The 18,614-nt window shown below is 42.0% G+C and overlaps 2 protein-coding genes across 4 annotated transcripts in view; both read right to left on the reverse strand.

The window, feature by feature from the left end:
- Window positions 1-18,614, reverse strand: part of LOC134102859 (acetyl-CoA acetyltransferase, mitochondrial) — a 410,737-nt gene that overhangs the window by 389,392 nt on the left and 2,731 nt on the right. The window contains exons 6-12 of one of the 2 annotated variants that reach the window (XM_062558149.1): window positions 18,211-18,354; window positions 17,846-17,996; window positions 17,672-17,767; window positions 17,279-17,392; window positions 17,062-17,126; window positions 16,592-16,749; window positions 15,575-16,130 (exon numbers count right to left, since the gene is read on the reverse strand). The exons of the other annotated variant lie outside the window; for it this stretch is intronic. Coding sequence (XP_062414133.1) covers window positions 16,010-16,130; window positions 16,592-16,749; window positions 17,062-17,126; window positions 17,279-17,392; window positions 17,672-17,767; window positions 17,846-17,996; window positions 18,211-18,354 — 849 coding nt within the window. The 3' untranslated portion in view covers window positions 15,575-16,009. Of the gene's footprint in view, window positions 1-15,574; window positions 16,131-16,591; window positions 16,750-17,061; window positions 17,127-17,278; window positions 17,393-17,671; window positions 17,768-17,845; window positions 17,997-18,210; window positions 18,355-18,614 lie in introns of those variants that run through there. 2 annotated transcript variants of the gene reach the window in all.
- LOC119206982 (transmembrane protease serine 2) lies at window positions 4,716-13,208 on the reverse strand. 2 transcript variants are annotated; one of them, XM_062558137.1, is made up of 13 exons: window positions 13,165-13,208; window positions 12,227-12,261; window positions 9,719-9,920; window positions 8,648-8,740; window positions 8,426-8,542; window positions 8,213-8,342; window positions 7,295-7,411; window positions 7,135-7,175; window positions 6,792-6,960; window positions 6,515-6,687; window positions 6,012-6,427; window positions 5,768-5,920; window positions 4,716-4,954 (listed from the first exon to the last, which is right to left on the reverse strand). In XM_062558137.1, the coding sequence occupies exons 2-13, from the start codon at window positions 12,239-12,241 to the stop codon at window positions 4,946-4,948; spliced, it is 1,635 nt and encodes a 544-aa protein (XP_062414121.1). In that variant the 5' UTR covers window positions 12,242-12,261; window positions 13,165-13,208; the 3' UTR covers window positions 4,716-4,945. The 2 variants fall into 2 exon arrangements, with proteins under 2 accessions (XP_062414121.1, XP_062414120.1); XM_062558136.1 differs by lacking the exon at window positions 13,165-13,208 and adding an exon at window positions 12,586-12,796.

Below are 18,614 nucleotides of genomic sequence, written 5' to 3' on the forward strand. Positions count from 1 at the left end.
TTACTCAGAGCGTCAGGGCTAATTTGCTTGCAAATGAGAAAAATAAAGATTTCTATGCATCACATGATGTAATTTATTATTTTGTTATTTTTTGTTAAGAAACACAAGAACATGTTGGGTATTGAGTAGAAAACAAAGGTCCGCAGCATAATGAAGGCTAAGGCTGTGTAACAAGTGGAGTACAGCTACAATGGGAAACACTCAAGTACACACAAACATTCATGTAATATTTTTGTTTAGTTTGATTTCAATTGGAGACAATGTAACAGTGCAGTTTGGTTAAGAGTTTATGTCCCTCTCACCCCGGACATAAACTGTTTGTGCCCCTTACATCCGGCAGGAGGCTGAGGTCCATCAGGACTAAGACCTCCCGTCACACTAACAGTTTCTTCCCTTCGGCAGTCGGGCTCATCAACAGAGCCCGGGGCTCCCCCTCACTGACTCTCACTTTCATGTACATTCACTTTGTCATTTTCACTTTTCACTTGTCACTTTCTGTTTAGCTGGTGCACTTTATCTTTATTTTTATTTTTATCTTTATTTCTCAACTTTACTAACCCATAGCTTTAGCGTACTAATCCATAGCATATATTTTTTATTTATTTTAATTTTATTTTTATCTTTTTGCTGCACTACGTTGTCATTATTGTACTGTCTTCCGTCATGCACCAACCGCCAAGTCAAATTCCATGTATGTCTAACATATAATAATAATAATAAACGTTTCCTGATTCCTGATTCCTGGGGCTGTCACCCGGGGAGCCGTGCACACTCAGGTGGCGGGCTACATCTGGCCCGTGAGTTTGAAACAGGTGCTCTAGATCATCTCTAGAATGGCAATGTTTTCTGTTATATCTCATATTTAGTTCATTCTCAGCTTAAGACATTTGAAATCCCTTTTCTCTTCTTATTTTCCTTCTGTTGTTAAAAAATAAATTGAAAAGGTCCTCAAGCGGTAGTGGGAACCCTGACAGGTGAACACATGCAAACATTTTGTGTGGTCCCCTCCACCTTGGGGCTTGAGTCGAGGAAAAAGCCATTGTGCGATGCACTTCTCCATCTTTGCCTACAGATGTCACGAAAGAACAACTTATCATTAAGTTGTCACTAACTGACTTATCATTAAAACAGATGAACGTGCCGCCCCCGCCATATGTTGAAATTCAATTTTATAAGTGTTTGGGGAGGGGGGGGGCGACGATCCCACGCAGCGGACCTTATGGTTGCGCGTTTATGTTTGCGTGCGTTGCAAGGCAATGGTCACACTCAAGCTCAAGATCAAGCTAACATAAAATCAATGACGAAGAGGAGGAGAGGAAGGCCCTGCATAGAGGTCTGTATCTCAGACAAGTCGTTTCATGTCACACATAGGATGCTTTAGATTAACACTGTTGTTTACATAGCTAGCCCTTGTTAGCCAAACTGCGTCATGCCTTAAGAAGCCTTCCAGCTAGCATAGTGATGGTGCCATGCTCTTGACACATTCTAATCCCTAATTACTAATTTTAAGGTACCACATGGGTTTCACGATCACTGACAGTAAAGCTGCTTTACATTAACAAGGGAAATGACTGAGTGTAAAGAGAAAAGATTTGCTATAGGGGTGTTGTTGTGTTCTAATAATGAAGAAACACCAGACGGACGGGAGACATCTTGGAAGTATTAAAAGTATTTAATAAATGAAAGGGTGTTGTGATCTTGAGCAGTTTGCCTTCTGCTTCCAACTGGTGTTTTTTGGACCGCTGCTCGTGCAGCGCCTCCTGAAGAGAACCGTTGGTGGAGAGTAACCCTGTTACTTCAGACTCCAAGGACTGTTGTTGGTAATCCAGTTCCCTGAAAGTATTTTTCTCCAGATCGTCATACTTCTGCTGCCAGGTTGTTGACCGTGAGTTCAGCACTTTTGACAACAAGCTGTTTTGTTGACTCGGTAAGCTTCTGAGACAAACTCTTGCTCTTGTTGACAAGATACAGGTTCTGCAGAAGGAGTTTGGCAATGGCTGTTTGCTGATCTTGCATCTCTTGTAACATTTTGGCCTTCTCCTTGGAGGATTGCAAATGTGAGATAGTGAGGTCAGTGACATGCTCTTTCAGGACATGCAACTCAATGTTGGCACGGGAAAGTGCAACATTCAAATCGTATGTATTCGGAGGAGGTCGAGGCAGAGAACCACCTGCTACGGCTGTCTGGTTTTTCCCTTCATACATTGCAAATATCACTTGTGTTGGTCGCTTAATGACTGGATCAAAGTGATGAATGCACAAGTCTGGAAGCCCTCAATAAAGCGTGAAGCCTTTAAAAAGGGTGGTCGGTTAACTGATGTAGTCTTTGAAAAGAGTGATGGTATCTTCAGAAAGGCCGGCTGATGTCAGTTAAGGACTAATGTGGTTGAAAAATACTCACATATATACATATACATATATGTTAGTGCTGTCACTATCCCTAACGATTAAATATTTAATCACAATTAATTGCATTTATGTTATAGTTAACTCAAAATTAATCATAATTATTCGCAAGTTTTTATTCATTCTAAATGTCCCTTCCTTTATTTTTTTCCATAAGTAGGGTCCTCGCTACGACTAGTCGTAGAGGAACCTATTGTATTTCAAGCGCCCAATTTCCCTCTGCACGTTCCACTGTAAATTATTTTTCCTGCTGAACTAAAGGAAAATGAGACAATAAACTAGTGTGAGCCCAAGATGGAAATATTTTGTAGATTCTTGATAAAAGTGGATTCAAAGGAAAGTCCTTAATTCGATCCTCAGGGGCTTGTTGAACCTCATGATAGTACTTCCAATATATTTAAAGAAACAAAGTGATTAGCAACCTATTCATCAATACATTCAGAACGCCTTAAAATACCCACAGAAAAATGCCATGGTAGCCAAGACTACAGTGTGAAGCATTTATATATTTGTTTGTGAAGAGTACAGGATATTCCTGTTGGAAGTTTTGTGCCGTTGACCATAGCAGCATGCCTCATCTGCTTAGGTTCCCAGTCTTATTAGATCGTGCGCACAGGAGCCCATGAAGATAAACGGTTTACATTCTGAGGCCACGTGGCAACAGTGACTTCTGCTGCAGATCTACTGGTAATACCGTTTGAGGCTGTGATAGGCCTGTGGAGAGCTCGACCGATATGACAGTAAATCATGAACAGTATGATTTAAACCTCATAAAACAAGGAAACGGTCTGTAGAACAATTTTACATTCAAAACCATATGAAACTGCTTCTGTTTTCTGAAGGATGAGTTAGTGAACCTAAACAATATTACGCAATATACCCATGTATGGTTATTCAATTTTCTACTATTATGCATAATCTCTAAAACTTTACAGTATTACTTGCTTTAAAATAATAGTATTTCAGTTGTAAATCACCTTTTTATTTTAGAGCAAATTATATGAGAATACACCTTTTTCCTCTTTTCTCCTCTTTCTTGACATTGTTCATAGTAATTTGTATCACATACTGACTATCCATTTGTAATACGGCCTATTCATTAATTTGTTTAAAGATATGTCTCTTCTCTTATTCATGGTACTTTCTCAGGCATACTTTCATGTATACAACATACGACACAACGTAATCGTACATTGCAGATAGCTATAAAGATAAAAGAATTTTTGTTTTGGGATAAAATTGCAGATCTATAGAGTCTATAGAGATCAGATTTACGTGACTTCAAATGCACATGAATGAAAACATGTCCAAAATGAAGAATTACATTACAGTGTTTCTACTTCATCGGACAGTATTCCTGTGTTTATTGTATTTTGCGGGCATCTGGACGTGTAAATCAATTCCTGAACGATTCTTCTTCACAGCGGACTACAGAGCCGCCCTCACTGCTTTTTTCATCCAGAACCCAAACCCTTTGTAAAGAGCCAGCAGGTAAACAACGCGCATGGGCGGCAGACGTCACTCCATCTTTGGTCTCACTCCCCGGATGTAGACTGTGGATACAAGCCTGCCATTGGTCACCTCTTCCTGCTGGCATTCTCCTCCCCTCAATCATCGCCCGCTTCCTGGGTGCCAGTTGGGTTCGGAAGTTTGTCACACGCAGTGTCACCATCTCCACACCGTCTTTACAACTCCAAGGGTCAGGTTTTGAATTAAATCAACATAAACACCAGGCATCTATAATGATCGTATGTTTTGTGAGCGTCTTTACCTTTGGTGGGTTTACATAAGGTTTCCTATTTGCAGATAACATTCAGAGTTACAAATGTAACACAACCCATTACTGGAGTTCTCTAAAGGCTGTAGAGCGAAGACAGTGACATTACAACCTTCAAAGCTCAAATTAGCCCTTCAGACAGTGTGTCTGCTCCTCCTCAGTAGTCCTCTCCATGCAGACAGCATGAGGTGAAGCCAACAGGTGGAGGCACAAGTTACATCAGGGTTCATCCGCAAAAGGACCATTTGTATGCCAAATTAGCCACCCTATGTTCATATTTCTCGGACACAGTCAACTTTTTGTCATGATCTTCCTCTACCACGTTAATGACTACAATGGAAAGAAATACATGTACATTTCTCGATGTGCTGAAATACAAATATTCATGTCAAAGGTGAAGTTGTCTTTTGACCATCTTGCAATGAGAAGTTTGGATGTGTATCGTTCTGTATTGTCCAACTCTCTCTCCGTCTACACCTCATTTGTTGTGCAATTTGAAACTCTGCTCATTGTGCAAAATGTTTTATTGAAACAAATAAACAACTTGATTTATGTTATATTTAATTTGTGCTAATGTGAAGAATAATATAAACATAATATGATGATACATTTATATTTGAAAAGCTTTCTTGTTACGTGTCACAAAAATATTGCTGATCAATAAGTTCCTTTGAAGTTTCAGATTTAAAGTGCACTGTTTTTAATAAAGGAAGGGCGTTGATTGATGAAAGAGGTTTGTCTTTGGGTTCATCCAGAACTCAGTCAATCATTCTGTGTTGACACAAAAAACATAGTTAAAAACATGAACATGTTGTAGAGTTAGAGTTACTAGTCATTATTATTATTTCTATACCATGGTTTAAAAACCTTAATTATTTGTGGCATTTTTTGTCCGTTGCCATCTTGGCTTTTCACAACCAAAAGTGACACCAGAAAGTGGAACTGAGTACACGTAAGAGAATTCCTTCATGAAGGGAAAACACCATGTGATAGGGTCCAAGTTAATGGACGGAACCACTAACAGCCTCCAGACCGCACAACAATGTGGTAGCCACCTGTCAATCACAAGGTAGCCCCGCCCTAAAGCATACTCTGCTTCATGGCCTATTTGACTTTCGACAGAAGATCACTCACTTAATGGACATCATGCTGTATTGATGAATACTTTGAATCAAAAAACTAGATTATATATTATAGATAGATTGAGACCATGAACCCTTGTTTACAATGTTTACTTAGGTAATAAATGAAGAGAGAAGTAGAGTCATTTCCTCATAGTGTTTTATGCAATCAGAAGAGTCTCTTCTTGATGGACATCATATCAAATGGAATCTTGCACACAAACATCAAGATTGAACGGATTAGAGCTTTGAGGTCTCACAACATAAGCCTGTGGCCATAACTTTCACGGTGCATTTGTTGATTATGACAATTCATAAAATTATCTACAATGATAAAATAATGAATGGATTTTGTACGGACGTAGACTTGGTAAGTAAATTTCTCACAAGCAATAATGCATTTGAGAAATTCTAATAGCATTTGTACAGAATACAGGGAACTACTCTCATAAACATAGCGTACCTGCATTTGTTCATATATCCAGTTGATGAAGTAGCTGACATTGCCGTAGAGTCCTGGCTTGTTCCTCATAGCACATCCAATCCCCCAGCTAGTGTCCCCTGCCAGCCACCATACATCTCCCTCCTTGACCACCAGGGGCCCTCCACTGTCCCCCTGCAGGAGACAGTATCTTAGGTCAGTGTGTGTGTGTGTGTGCGTGTGTGCGTGTGTGCGTAAGTGACATAGACAATGTACTCATACTAACCTGACATGTGTCAACTCCTCCCCGCAGCCTGCCGGCACAGATCATGGTCTTAGTGACCTTTCCATCAAACACTTGAGCCCTGTTACAGGTCTCTCTGCTGTAGATGGTGACCTCGGCTTGGTTGAGGTGGTCCGGAGAAGGTCCTGAGAAATAGCAACGATAACCACACCCGGTTAGCTCAGTCAAAAGTGTAGAAAGCACTGTTTCCTTACTGGGACTTTCAGCCTTAAAAAATAAGTGACACAATCTGGACAAATAATCTAATGTCGAGGAATGACAAGTTGAGAAAGGACACATGGGAAGTTGGAAAATACAAACACCAGATGATCGCAGTGATCCCCATCCCGTGATCCAGGCTTGACGTCCAGCAGACAGGTCAATGGCTGAGTTGGGGAGACACACTGGCCTCACCGTACCTGAGGCACAAATACGTCTTCAATGTTGCCTGTTACCAATAAAGAAATTTTCTTTTAAATGATGAGATATAACTGGAAAATACTAACTTGTGATTTGGAGAGGCGAATTTAGCCTGAGCAGGGCGATATCGTTCTCGTTATTACGCCTGTTGAACTTTGCGTGTATGATAATTTTTTTAACTGTTGCTCCTGAGCGGAGGCTCATCAAACCCAAGCTCACATCGCCTGACTGTACATTCCACATTTTAGCATAGGAGAACCTGCCATGAGGTCAAGCAGTCACAGGATAGGACATTTATTTTCTGAATGTAAAGAAAATGGTATAATTGAATCCATTCGAGATGGTGTAAAGCCAAAGGCTCACTCTTGGAAGCAGTGTGCGGCCGACAGGATCCAGCGGGGGCTGATGATGGAGCCTCCGCAAACGTGGTAGCCGTCGATCTGCAGACTGACCTGCCATGGCCACGCCCCTTGCGCTGCTTGTGTACCACCCACAATGCGAGGACCCGGAAGAGCTGAACTCACTCCGCATGCTGAGGAAAGCGCGCGCGGGGGGGGGGGGGTGCTTGATTTAACTCAAACTTTAAGGTTGAAGTTGTGTTCTAGTAGATATTTGAACCTTGCGTCTGCATTTCAGAATTTGCTCATGTCGCCAAAATTCCTACACATGTCAGTGCTTAAGTTATTTACTTAAAGTGAAATCTTACCAATACATTGAAGCCTGACTGCTGGGCCTGAGCACCATTGGCTGCAAAGGAGAGCATCACAATAACTGGTAAAGATAAAGTAATCAATGCCTATTTAGGAGTTGTAACATTTAAATAAGACTGCTACAGCTTACAGTCTATGTATAGTGTGATTTTATACCTGTAAGAGAGAAGGGACTGTATACTTGATCCATTGTTCCTTCCAGGCTTCAGCTTCATGTATCCCTTTGAGGCCAAAGAACCTGGGCTGGTTTGGGTGGAGGACTTATAGTCCTGTCTGTGGGATAGACCAATGTGTGATGAGTCAGGGGAGATCAACACACTTAAAATAATATCAGCCTTGCCAACTTGCTTTTTTTTAACACAACAAACTTATTTTATGGAAAAAAAGAAAGGTAAGATTTATATTTGAAATGTTTTTTTAAATGTTATATTTAGACTGGTAAGTAAACATCTGAGTTTTCAGAGCTTAGCTTATTTATTGTCATAGGAAAAATAACAAATGTATTGATGTACACTTTAGTGCATGTCAGGACTTGTCTTTCAATGTTTTTCAATTTTTGGGGGGTGGTACAATGCATTTGCCTAAAATGGTTAACAACCCAATGCTTTCCAGATGCAGAATGCATCAATTCACATTGAGTGTGAAATCTTCCATTGTAGTTTGGGAGTTAGGCACCCATCTGTGATTGGCCACGCCCATTGAAATACACCCTTTTGACCAGTTAATGCTGAAAGTGATGAGAGTGCAAATAATGAGTAATGAGCTCTGGGTTTGCAAATGACCTTCTTTTCTATTAAAAGTTGTCTAAATATGTTCAAACAAGACCTTGCTGTCAAACTGCAGAAAATCAGATTTTTTAATTGTTTTGATGTTATTAAGTCCTGTTTTACACTACAGTGCACATGTTGTAAAATTGAAATGATATTATGTTGGTTTTTTAAACTCTGCATTGTTATTTTTACTGACCCAACAATTCATATTTTGTCTTTTTATTTTTATTTTTTGAAAGTGTCATGTCTTGTGTGACTGTGCCAGAAGAGGGCGTAGCCAGTGATGAAGAAGGGCGATCAGCACCTCTTGTACCCCATCCTCTCACACACGTCTCTCCCGTAGATGTCGTCCCAGTTTTCAGCACACACGGGCATCCAGGCCCCCGTGTCTGACGAGTAGCCCTGAAGCATGAAGTTTGTCCCGTGGAGGCGAACTGAGGAGCAGGCAGGACAACAACGCTCTTTCACCGCCATGACTTTCACTCAATGTGTGAGGCTGCTCATGTAAATGACTCACAGCACTGAGACTCATCCTCGCCGCGAGAACAGTCCTTTACACCGTCGCACCACTGGGAGGGGCTCAAACACTTGCCCCCATTGCCACACAACCTTCCCAGTAAACACTGGTAGGACACTGAAAACACACATAAACAGCAGGCATCACGCGCACAGCAAACCAAACGCATGGGAGGAGAAAAAGACGTCCGAAGCAAGCACAAGGCTCTTCTACTGAACTTACGGAAATACCAGACTAGTGTGGCGGCAACTGCCAGGATTAGAAGCACAGTCAGTGATGCACTTAGAATATGTTTCCCCTGACATGTCCTTGTTCCTGCAATGCAAAGAAAAAACTGTTAAAGAAAAATGTTAAAAGCAAATTGCCTGCTCTTCATGATTTGAATGTTACACATGAAATCAGGCCTAGCAGATACATAAACTAAACATAATGTAAATGAAACATGCAGTTTAGGAGTCGAATAACACAAAACCGAGGGAAGCTTCTAGCTGCATTTTCTTTATGAAGCATAACTTGGAGGTGGTTTGTGTTGATGATATTTCATTGCTTTTCATTAAATCTATTTTATGGCCTTATACCGTACTATGAAGGCTTCAAAACTATCTACTAACAGGTTTATAGAGTATAAAAAGAAAAGTAATCACAGTAGCCCAATAACAAACTGAAGAGAGCATAAAGCATCATTTTGGAAGAGCAGTTGTCATGAAGCACAGTAATGTGGTTGTTAGCACCGTTTGCGCTGTTTGAAACCACCTTCCTGTCCTTTCTGTGTGGAGTCTGCATGTCCCACCATGTCTGCATGTGTTCTCTCTGGGTCCTTTGGCTTCCCCCCTCAGTGCACAGACATGCTCTAGGGGTTCGGTTGATGGTGACTCTAAATTAATTGTAGGTGTGTGGATGTCAGCCCTGTGACTAGCTGGCCGGTCCAGGGACTACTGCGTCTCAAGCCCAATGTTATCTGTGGCTCTAACATACACACTGAATTGCTGTGTCTGTGTGCCGGTTTCACTGCGTAATAGACTGCCCCCCCCCCCCCTCCTCTTAGCTGAGCGATAGGCTAGGTGAGATAATGAAACACCTTTCAGAGATTTGCCCCTTTTCTAAGTGTATTCTTCAACTTTTTATCACTCCAAATATATACTAGTTTACCCTTATTGTATTCTAACATATTTGTGAGCATGTATATATAATTATGTTATATTGTTTAAAATGAGTCATGAATCACTGACAGGACCCACACATTCCACTTGGTACGGCTTCACAAAAGGCAACAGGAATCACCCGTTACTGTACCTGTCTTTGGTCCCGTGTTGTGCGGGTTCGGGTTAGGTCCAGGTGCCACGGTGTGGTGGGTGTTGATGGTTTTGGGAGGCACTGCAATGTAGCTGGGGGTCGCTTGTGGGAGGTTAGGGTAAATACCCTGCTTTGGGGCAGTAGGAGGGGGTCTCCCTTCCTCATGGCGGAACCCGATGTTGTCATACGTGGGACCATATGCCTGCAGGTGCAGTGGAGAGGTTTAAGGAAGAAATCATGAAACAATAATCCGATAACAGAAGGGGGTCCAAAATACGGCAATCTGGGGTGTGAAATTGGGGTTGGAGGCGAGGCTTAGTGAGTTAGAAGCACGGCTCTGCACCATGGAGGCTCAGTCAGTAGCTGCTGTTAACCAGCCATCTCCTATAGTCGGTGCGGACCACATAGACGTATCGTTTGCTCCTGCTAACCGTCCCCCGGCAACCCCCGAGCGGCCGGGAGGCTGGGTGACTGTCCGGAATAAGCATAAGTCTAAGTCGAAGCACACGGTTAACCACCAACCACTTCACGTTTCAAACCGCTTCTCCCCACTCAGCGACACAGCCGCTGAGAAGCCAACTCTGGTGATAGGTAGCTCCATTCTGAGGAATGTGAAGTTAGCGAAACCAGGGGCCATAGTCACTTGTATCCCCGGGGCCAGAGCGGGCGACATTGAGTCTTATCTTAAACTGCTGGCTAAGGATAAACGTAAATACAGTAAGATTGTAATACATGTCGGCGGTAATGACTCCCGGTTACGCCACTCGGAAGTCACAAAAGTTAACGTGGAATCGGTGTGTACATACGCTAAAACAATGTCGGACACCGTAGTTTTCTCTGGCCCCCTCCCAAACTTGATCAGTGACGACATGTATAGCCGCATGTCGTCATTCCGCCGCTGGTTGTCGAGGTGGTGCCCAGTAAATAATGTGGGCTTCGTTGATCACTGGAAAACGTTTTGGGGAGTGCCTGGTCTGATTAGGAGGGACGGCATCCATCCAACTTTGGATGGAGCTCAACTCATTTCTAAGAACCTGACCCAGTTTCTTAATGGACTTAATCCATGACCCAGAGTTCAGACCAGGAAGCAGAGTCGCAGTCTTACACACTTCTCTGCGCTTCCTTCCGAGCAGTCACTCAGCGTAATTAACTCTATAGAAACTGTTTCTGCCCCACGGACACCGTTATTTAAGTTAAAGGTAAACAAACGAGGAGTTATATTTAATAACTTAATCAAAGTTAAAAGTAATAATACAACAGTCAAACAAACTAAGAGAATTAAAGGGGGACTTTTGAATATTAGATCTCTGTGCTCTAAAGCTGTTTTAGTAAATGAACTAATATCTGACAACCATGTTGATATTTTCTGTCTTACTGAAACATGGCTATCGGATGGGGAGTACTTTAGTTTAAACGAAGCGACTCCTCCAAGTCATGTTAATACTCATATCCCCTCGAGGGGGTGGAGTGGCAGCTATTTATGACTCCTGCCTTTTAATAAACCTTAAACCTAAACTGGATTATAACTCATTTGAAAGTCTGACTTTCAGTCTTTCACAACCAACCTGGAAAATAATCCAGCCGGTTCTCTTTGTAATAGTGTACAGGGCCCCAGGTCCTTATTCTGAATTTTTATGTGAATTTTCACAGTTCTTAACGAGTTTGGTCCTTAAAACGGACAAGGTAATTATAGTGGGTGACTTTAACATTCATGTGGATGTCGATAACGACAGCCTTGGTACTTCATTTCTCTCTTTGCTGGAATCAATTGGTTTCTGTTGGAGTGTAAATAAACCAACTCATTGTTTTAACCACACGCTCAACTTGGTTCTTGTATATGGTATTGTGATAGAACACTTAACAATCTTTCCACAGAACCCTCTCCTGTCGGACCATTGTCTGATAATTTCTACTGCCAGAATCTCCTCCTCCTGCCAAGGGTTTCTACAGGTTCTTACTCCTGCTGCTGCCATCATCATATACTTTAAATATGATTCATATTACTGTCATCATAAACCAACATCTTTCTGCTCTCCCTCCCCACAGAAGCCTCTGTGGATGGTGGTTCTATCTGATGGAGGTTGTCCCTGCAGTGGTCCTGCCGTACACTTGTTCTGCTACTTGCAATTACTTGTATCATTTCTGTTAGAGGAATTGAATGTATTGTACATCTTTTACATTGTTGATTCTGTACACATGACATCCATTGCAGTCTGTCCATCCCGGGAGAGGGATCCCTCCTCTGACGTTCTCACTAAGGTTTCTTCCCTTTTTTCCCCATTGAAGGGTTTTTTCATATTTTGGGGAGTTTTTCCTGTGCCGATGTGAGGGTTTGGGACAGAGGATGTCACATGTGTACAGACTGTAAAGCCCTCTGAGGCAAATATGTAATTTGCGATTTTGGGCTATACAAAATAAAATGAATTGAATTGAAATAAGAAACAAACTGTTAAGAAATACAGTAAAATATATGACAAAAATGGAAAGGGAAAGTTTAAATGAACTTACCTGGTTATCATTCATAACGAAATTGGTTGCACGTTCTGCGGAGGGAGGAAGACCGTGGCTCGATGAAAAGGTTATGAAACATTTTAAAATCATGACTCACCTCATGACTAAACAGTAGCATGTAGTATAAATCATAAGCACTAGGTTGAGCAACTGGCATATTATGTAAGGAAGATTAAAACTGCATAGTAGAAATTACAATTACCTACAAATCACGGATAATTCTTAGGCTCGATATTTTCAAAAAACAAACTAAGCCAAAAACACTCACATGGCACCCGTGTAGGTTGACTAAATAGTTCACACTAAGATGGTCACTTAACACTTTTATCCACATTGTTCACCAGATTTCCACCTACCTTGAAGGAGCCACAAATTCCTTCTGCCTCTGAGGTCTGTACCTCAACCTACTGTTTCTCTCTCTGCCTCACGCCCCCCCCCATTCCTTTATTTATTAAAGAGCCATAACCACACCTTTCCCACTGTGTGCACCAGTCAGCCTGTTGTGCGCCACCTGAACTATGCGCAATACTTCCAATAAGGCCGGTATGAATGACGGCCAGCACTGATGCCTATTGATACTAGACTCTGAGATGAGCTGAATCAAAGTGAGACTAATGAGCTATTGATTTAGGACAAAACCTCTTTGAAAAAGTGAATATGCCATTTGCACCAATGACCCTCCCCCACAAAACCCATCGGATTTTACTGAACAGTTGGAATGGGTCATTAATTCAGTTGTCCCAAGTCCCACAAGCAGAACAACTCTGTAAAAAATACAGGGGAAATAGCTAAAATAACTTTGTATATTACAAACAATGCAATCACAATGTGACAGAGGAAAAGTCAACAGGTGATAAGCCTTCAATCAGATAGAGCCCAATAGGACCAAAACTAGAAAGATTAAGTAAAGTGGAAAAGGCATAAAGACATTGTACCAGCTATTGTCCATCTTCCAAACCAGACATGTCTGACCGATTAATCAGTAACGCCCAAACAAACAGGTAAGTGGGCTTAAAAATAGTTTTGGTTGAAGGACTTTCAGACCCTGTTAATATTTAACTCAACGTTTGACTTTGTTAACTTGCAGTAACAAAGGAATGAAGAACCAGTAAGAGACTGCAAGAACAGAACGTCCTATCAAGTGACATCACCTAGAACACATGTGTCAAACTCAAGGCCCACGGGCCACATACGGCCCGTGAATGAATTATCTTTGGCCCGCATGATCAAATCTATTTACTATTGGAGCTGGCCACGCATCACCATAATACTACACATCCCACAATGCACTCCGTGTGTCGTCTGTGAGGCACGCCTCACAGTCTATTACATTTGTGTCAACTTTCAACCCTATCCCTCTCCCCAAAAAATGGCTAAACAAAAGGTGGAATTTGAAAACAGGAGTTTTCAAGACAGGTGGGAGGCAGGTCCGTGTACCTTAACATCGTCCCTTTACCGTAAAAACTATACCAACAACTTTTTACTCCGTTGATTCTTTTTGTGGTTTTTCCCATAAAATGAAAATACGAAGCGTAGCGGCTAAACCGGAAGTACGTAGATTTTCACAGTAAGAATCGACGCAACCGTTTGTAATGACAGCGGTTACCAGGGTAACAAGAGGAGAAAAGTTCATTAACGGATATAAATAAATAATCCTGGACCGACGGGATGTGTTAGCAGCAGTACTTGACTACACTCGCTGCTCTTGGCTCTGATATTTGTTGTCCACAGATTGTTTTGCTTCAGTGAGCAGAGCAGAGACAGTTTAAGGAGATCGCAGCGTAAACGTGTTCGCATCTCCACCAGCAGGTGGCAGAATACGTGTATTTAAACCATAGATTTCATTATATTGAACTGTCTATGTTATTTGTCTAGGTTACATATGTCGAACTCGTGGCCTGCCGCCGGTGTCCGGCTGGCCGTCCAGAGCGGTCCGCCGCCGGAGTGCGTACGTCCCGCCGTCAGCAAACAGTCGGTCAGACCGCCGCGCGCCCCCCCCCGTCAGCCGTTCGCGCCGATCATCAATCAGATAGTTCAGTTCGTCGAAGTGGGCGGTATCTGGCCCAAACATGAAATGAGTTTGACACCCCTGACCTAGAACAATATTCCTTTTTTTAGCATACTCCATCCCATTGTTTCACTGTAACAGCATATGGTCTGAACTACTTGTGAATTACATGTGGTCTACATTTTACGCACTAACTGAGGTTAAAGACGGCCTCTCCTGAATCTTTACTTTCCGAACTGACTGGTCAGGGCAAAGTCAGGACTGCAGTATCTCCTCAGATCAATTTTTACGAATCGACTTGCGTCGATGAGAAGTTGAAGACACCCTCTTCAAATCAACTTTCCAAATTGGCTTGAGTTGATGACAGGATTAAGGATTTATGCCTCGCCAACCTAAACCATTTCCTAGCTGATCCAGAGAAGTCCGGCTGCCCCAGTCCTCACTTCCTGCACAAGCAGCTCTCCAAGAAGGAAAACTTCTTCTACCCCAGGATGCAACTTGCATGTTACACAAGCACAAACAGCTTTTTCGGTACCAAGAAACCCAACAGCCTTCCCCTCCACACACACCTAACCCTCCACATGCATTAATTACATTTTTAATTGATGTTTAGATATTAGGATATCCTACAATAGCTTTTGTTGATTTCAAATGGTATTGATCTGATTAGTATTATTGGAAGTTAATAAACCCTGTTATACTTGAAGAAGTTTTCTGCGATTTCGTTGTGCATATGTGTACTGTAGTGTTGGCTGGAAACAGTCAGTGTACACACCTTCAATTCCTGGCTCCTAATGAGTGAATATCAATTTTGAGACTTATTGCTTTAATAGTTTAGTTCTTAGTCTCTTTTTATCTTGGATTATTAATAATTCTATTGATGTCAATGATTTAATTTCACACTAGCTATTAATCAACACATTACCCCTGCAATGTGCCCAATAAAATTGTGCCCTGCCTAACGCCATTCCAAACACTCAAATATTAAAATACATTTTTAGGAGTTAATTACACAAGTATGATTCCCCCATAAAAGAAAATAGCTATTCATTTTGTTGCATACTTGAACTTCACAAGCACCGACTGCTTCCTTTCACTCCCTCAACAACTTCGACTAGGTTACCTTTGTTTCTTCCTAACCGTCATGAAAACTATTACACCGCCATCTATAGGCAAAAACATGCAACAGCATCATAACGTCAGAAAATAAAAAGCCACAAAATCATGAGAAGGGACCAAAGAAAAGACTAAATGGGGGATATGCCACAATTACGTGAATTGATATGGGGAAAAAGCTCAATCAATATTATATCAATATAAAATATATCAATATTAGATAATGTTTGGGATAAGTTTTATTATATTTTAGAGTCAATTTCCAATGCGTTAAGAGGTACAGTAATGGTAATTATTAGCCAACTATAGGTTACTGTAGTAAAACAATTTCTAAATTAAAAACAAAACTTTGTAACAACAAATAGATTAATAACACAAATGTGGTTTCATAAAAACTATTTATGTAACCATTTCAAATCAGAAATACATTTTGTTTTATCAAACAAAAGGAGTGTTTTGAACGCTGGCGTTGTGACGTCACGTGCCACGTATCCGGTCCCACTTTGCTGCCTAGGCAGGGTCACTGGCATGGAGGTGTAACAGAAGCATTGTTCACAGAAAGAAGGGGAGTGGACAGATGCCAGAGCCTTTGGAGACGGCAGCTAGTGAACACAAGAGAGCGTTTCACAGAGACACAAGTTCCTACATCCACTTTTCTACATTTTCTGGATCAGAATAGATGACGCTCCACCTCCTCCATTGCAGATGCCTGCCAGTCCGTATTGGCCAGACTTCAGGCTGTGCACCATGTGGCCCACGATCCTCGCCCCAGACATCCTGAAAATACATCATCAGTGATCAGAACCTTGTCTGAATACACACATCTATATGTTGCATTGACAATTTGCACTGAAAAACTTAGCTTACGGTAATAATGAAGCAAAAAAGAATTGCGGCTAAATGATAATGATATGCAAGTTTAGCCCTTAGAGTTTAGTACAAGTGGAAAATGGTATTTCCCTATCCTGAAAAAAAGAAAAAGAAAAAAAAAACTACTTACTTAGGTGAGAAGTTTTAATAGACCTCCAATATAATTTTCTTTTGTAAGAGGCTGCTTTTTAGATAATTTGTCCAAACTTGTCTCTTACTAGACTGGATCCATTTCCACATCCAAAGGAGAAAGAATTATTCTCATTCCTTTGGATGTGGAAACATTACACCTTTCGCAGCTAGAGTTTTCTTCTCCTCATCCAAGGTGACTCCCAGACAGTCCGTGTGAGTGTCTCTCAGCTGCTTACCCAATGGGGTGTCCCAGTGACACGGCACCCCCGTTCACGTTGACTTTCTCAGGGTCAATGTCCAACATCTTGATGTTGGCCAGAACAACCACGCTGAACGCCTCGTTGATCTCCCACATGGCGATGTCATCCTTCTTCAACCCTGCTGCATCCAGGACCTGACACACACACACACAGACACACACACACACGCACAAGCGCGTGCACACACACACACACACACGCACACACACACACACACACACGCACAAGCGCGTGCACACACACACACACACACGCACACACACACACACACACGCACGCACACGCGCACACACACAATGGGTGAAAACCGCAGGATGTTATAACAGAACTGGCCTTCAAAAAGTTTTGAATCAGACAAGTCAGTACATGTATTCAGTCAACATGTATGTATATACAAATATATTCGACCCAATATTCAAGGATCACTAGAAGCGACATGTACTCACCTTTGGTACAGCGAATGCAGGAGCAATGGGGAAATCAATGGGTGCGACAGCAGCATCAGCAAAAGCTATGCAAAAAAACCCCAAAACATTACATATCAATTTTGCAAATAAATATAAATACAAATAAAAAGGTCATGTTTAAAGGAGTGGTAACCGCAAACATTAACCAAATGGCCGTTATATTTTAACTTGATAAATACAGCCAGGTATTTCTTACAAACAATCCTTGCCAGTGGCGTGACGTTGAGTCTCTTCGCAGCATCTGCAGTCATTAAAACGAGAGCAGCTGCCCCATCGTTCAGTGTGCTGGCATTGGCCGCCGTCACTGTGCCTGATGAGAAGGGGACGACAAATTTACATTCAATGAAAGATCTTTACATAAAAATAACAATTACAATTATTATTTTACTGTGAAAAAGAAAAAAATCGCAATAGTGGACAAAGAGCGCCCAAAATGACCCCTCCCTCCCGCCCATCATCGGCCCCCACAGAGTCTGAAACCTAGGGGAAACACTGACCATTTTGAGTAAGGGTGGAGGAATCTGTAAATTTATCACTTTCAATTCAAAATATGCAAAATCAATGCAAGTAATGACAACAGCATCATTACCATTCTCTTTCTGGAACACTGCCTTCAGTTTGGGAACTTTGCTGAAGTCGACCCGCCTCCACTCTTCATCCTCGGACACAACCAAATCAGGTTTGCCTGCAGAACAATATCCACATCAGATAGGCTTGGCTATATTTACTAAACGACCCAGGTCCCCCGGCTTCGACCCAGTACCTCTCTGGGGAATGCTAACTGGCACGATCTCCCTGGCCAGCACGCCGGACTCGTACGCCGCTTTGCTGCGGCTGTACGAGCTGATGGCGTGTGCGTCCTGCTCCTCCCTGCTGATGCTGCTGTTCTTTGCTGTGTTCTCTGCACAGTTGCCCTGTATGAGAGCGCAAAATAAAAAAAAAAAGTCTAAACACATCAGTACGAAACCAACCAAATTTTTTTTTAGACTTTTTTTTTTACCGCGACCCACTACAAATGGGTCCGCGACCCACCAGTTGAGAAACACTGGTCTAATGTATTGAAAAGCTATGACCAAAAGCATTTGAATATATAGCATGTTGGTATCAGGAGATTGACATGTGGTTTACCATGTGGAATTTGTTGTAGACATCAGTGAGGCCATCCTTGACAATGATGTCTTCCATCCTAACTCCGCCATAGGTTGGGGTATCTCTGGACATCACATAAGGTACGTTGGACATGCTCTCCATGCCTCCTGCCACCATCACGTCCTGCGATCACAGAGACAGCCACATCCACGTTTTATTGCCATTAGAAGTTCACTTCCTCTGAGTCCTGGGTTTGAAAGGATTCATTAATTACAGCCATAGGCTTCACCACGTATCCATTGGGAGGGTCGTGCCCCCCCCCCCCCCCCCCCCTCAATATTGAGAAAGTACCAATCTGCCCCCCCCAATATACAGCAGAAAATATGTAAAATATAAATGTTCTCCTCTTATGAACCCTGTCCATAGATCGGTCCCAACAAACT

This window comes from Pungitius pungitius, chromosome 16 (assembly GCF_949316345.1).
Source record: "Pungitius pungitius chromosome 16, fPunPun2.1, whole genome shotgun sequence".
Lineage (NCBI taxonomy): Eukaryota > Metazoa > Chordata > Actinopteri > Perciformes > Gasterosteidae > Pungitius > Pungitius pungitius.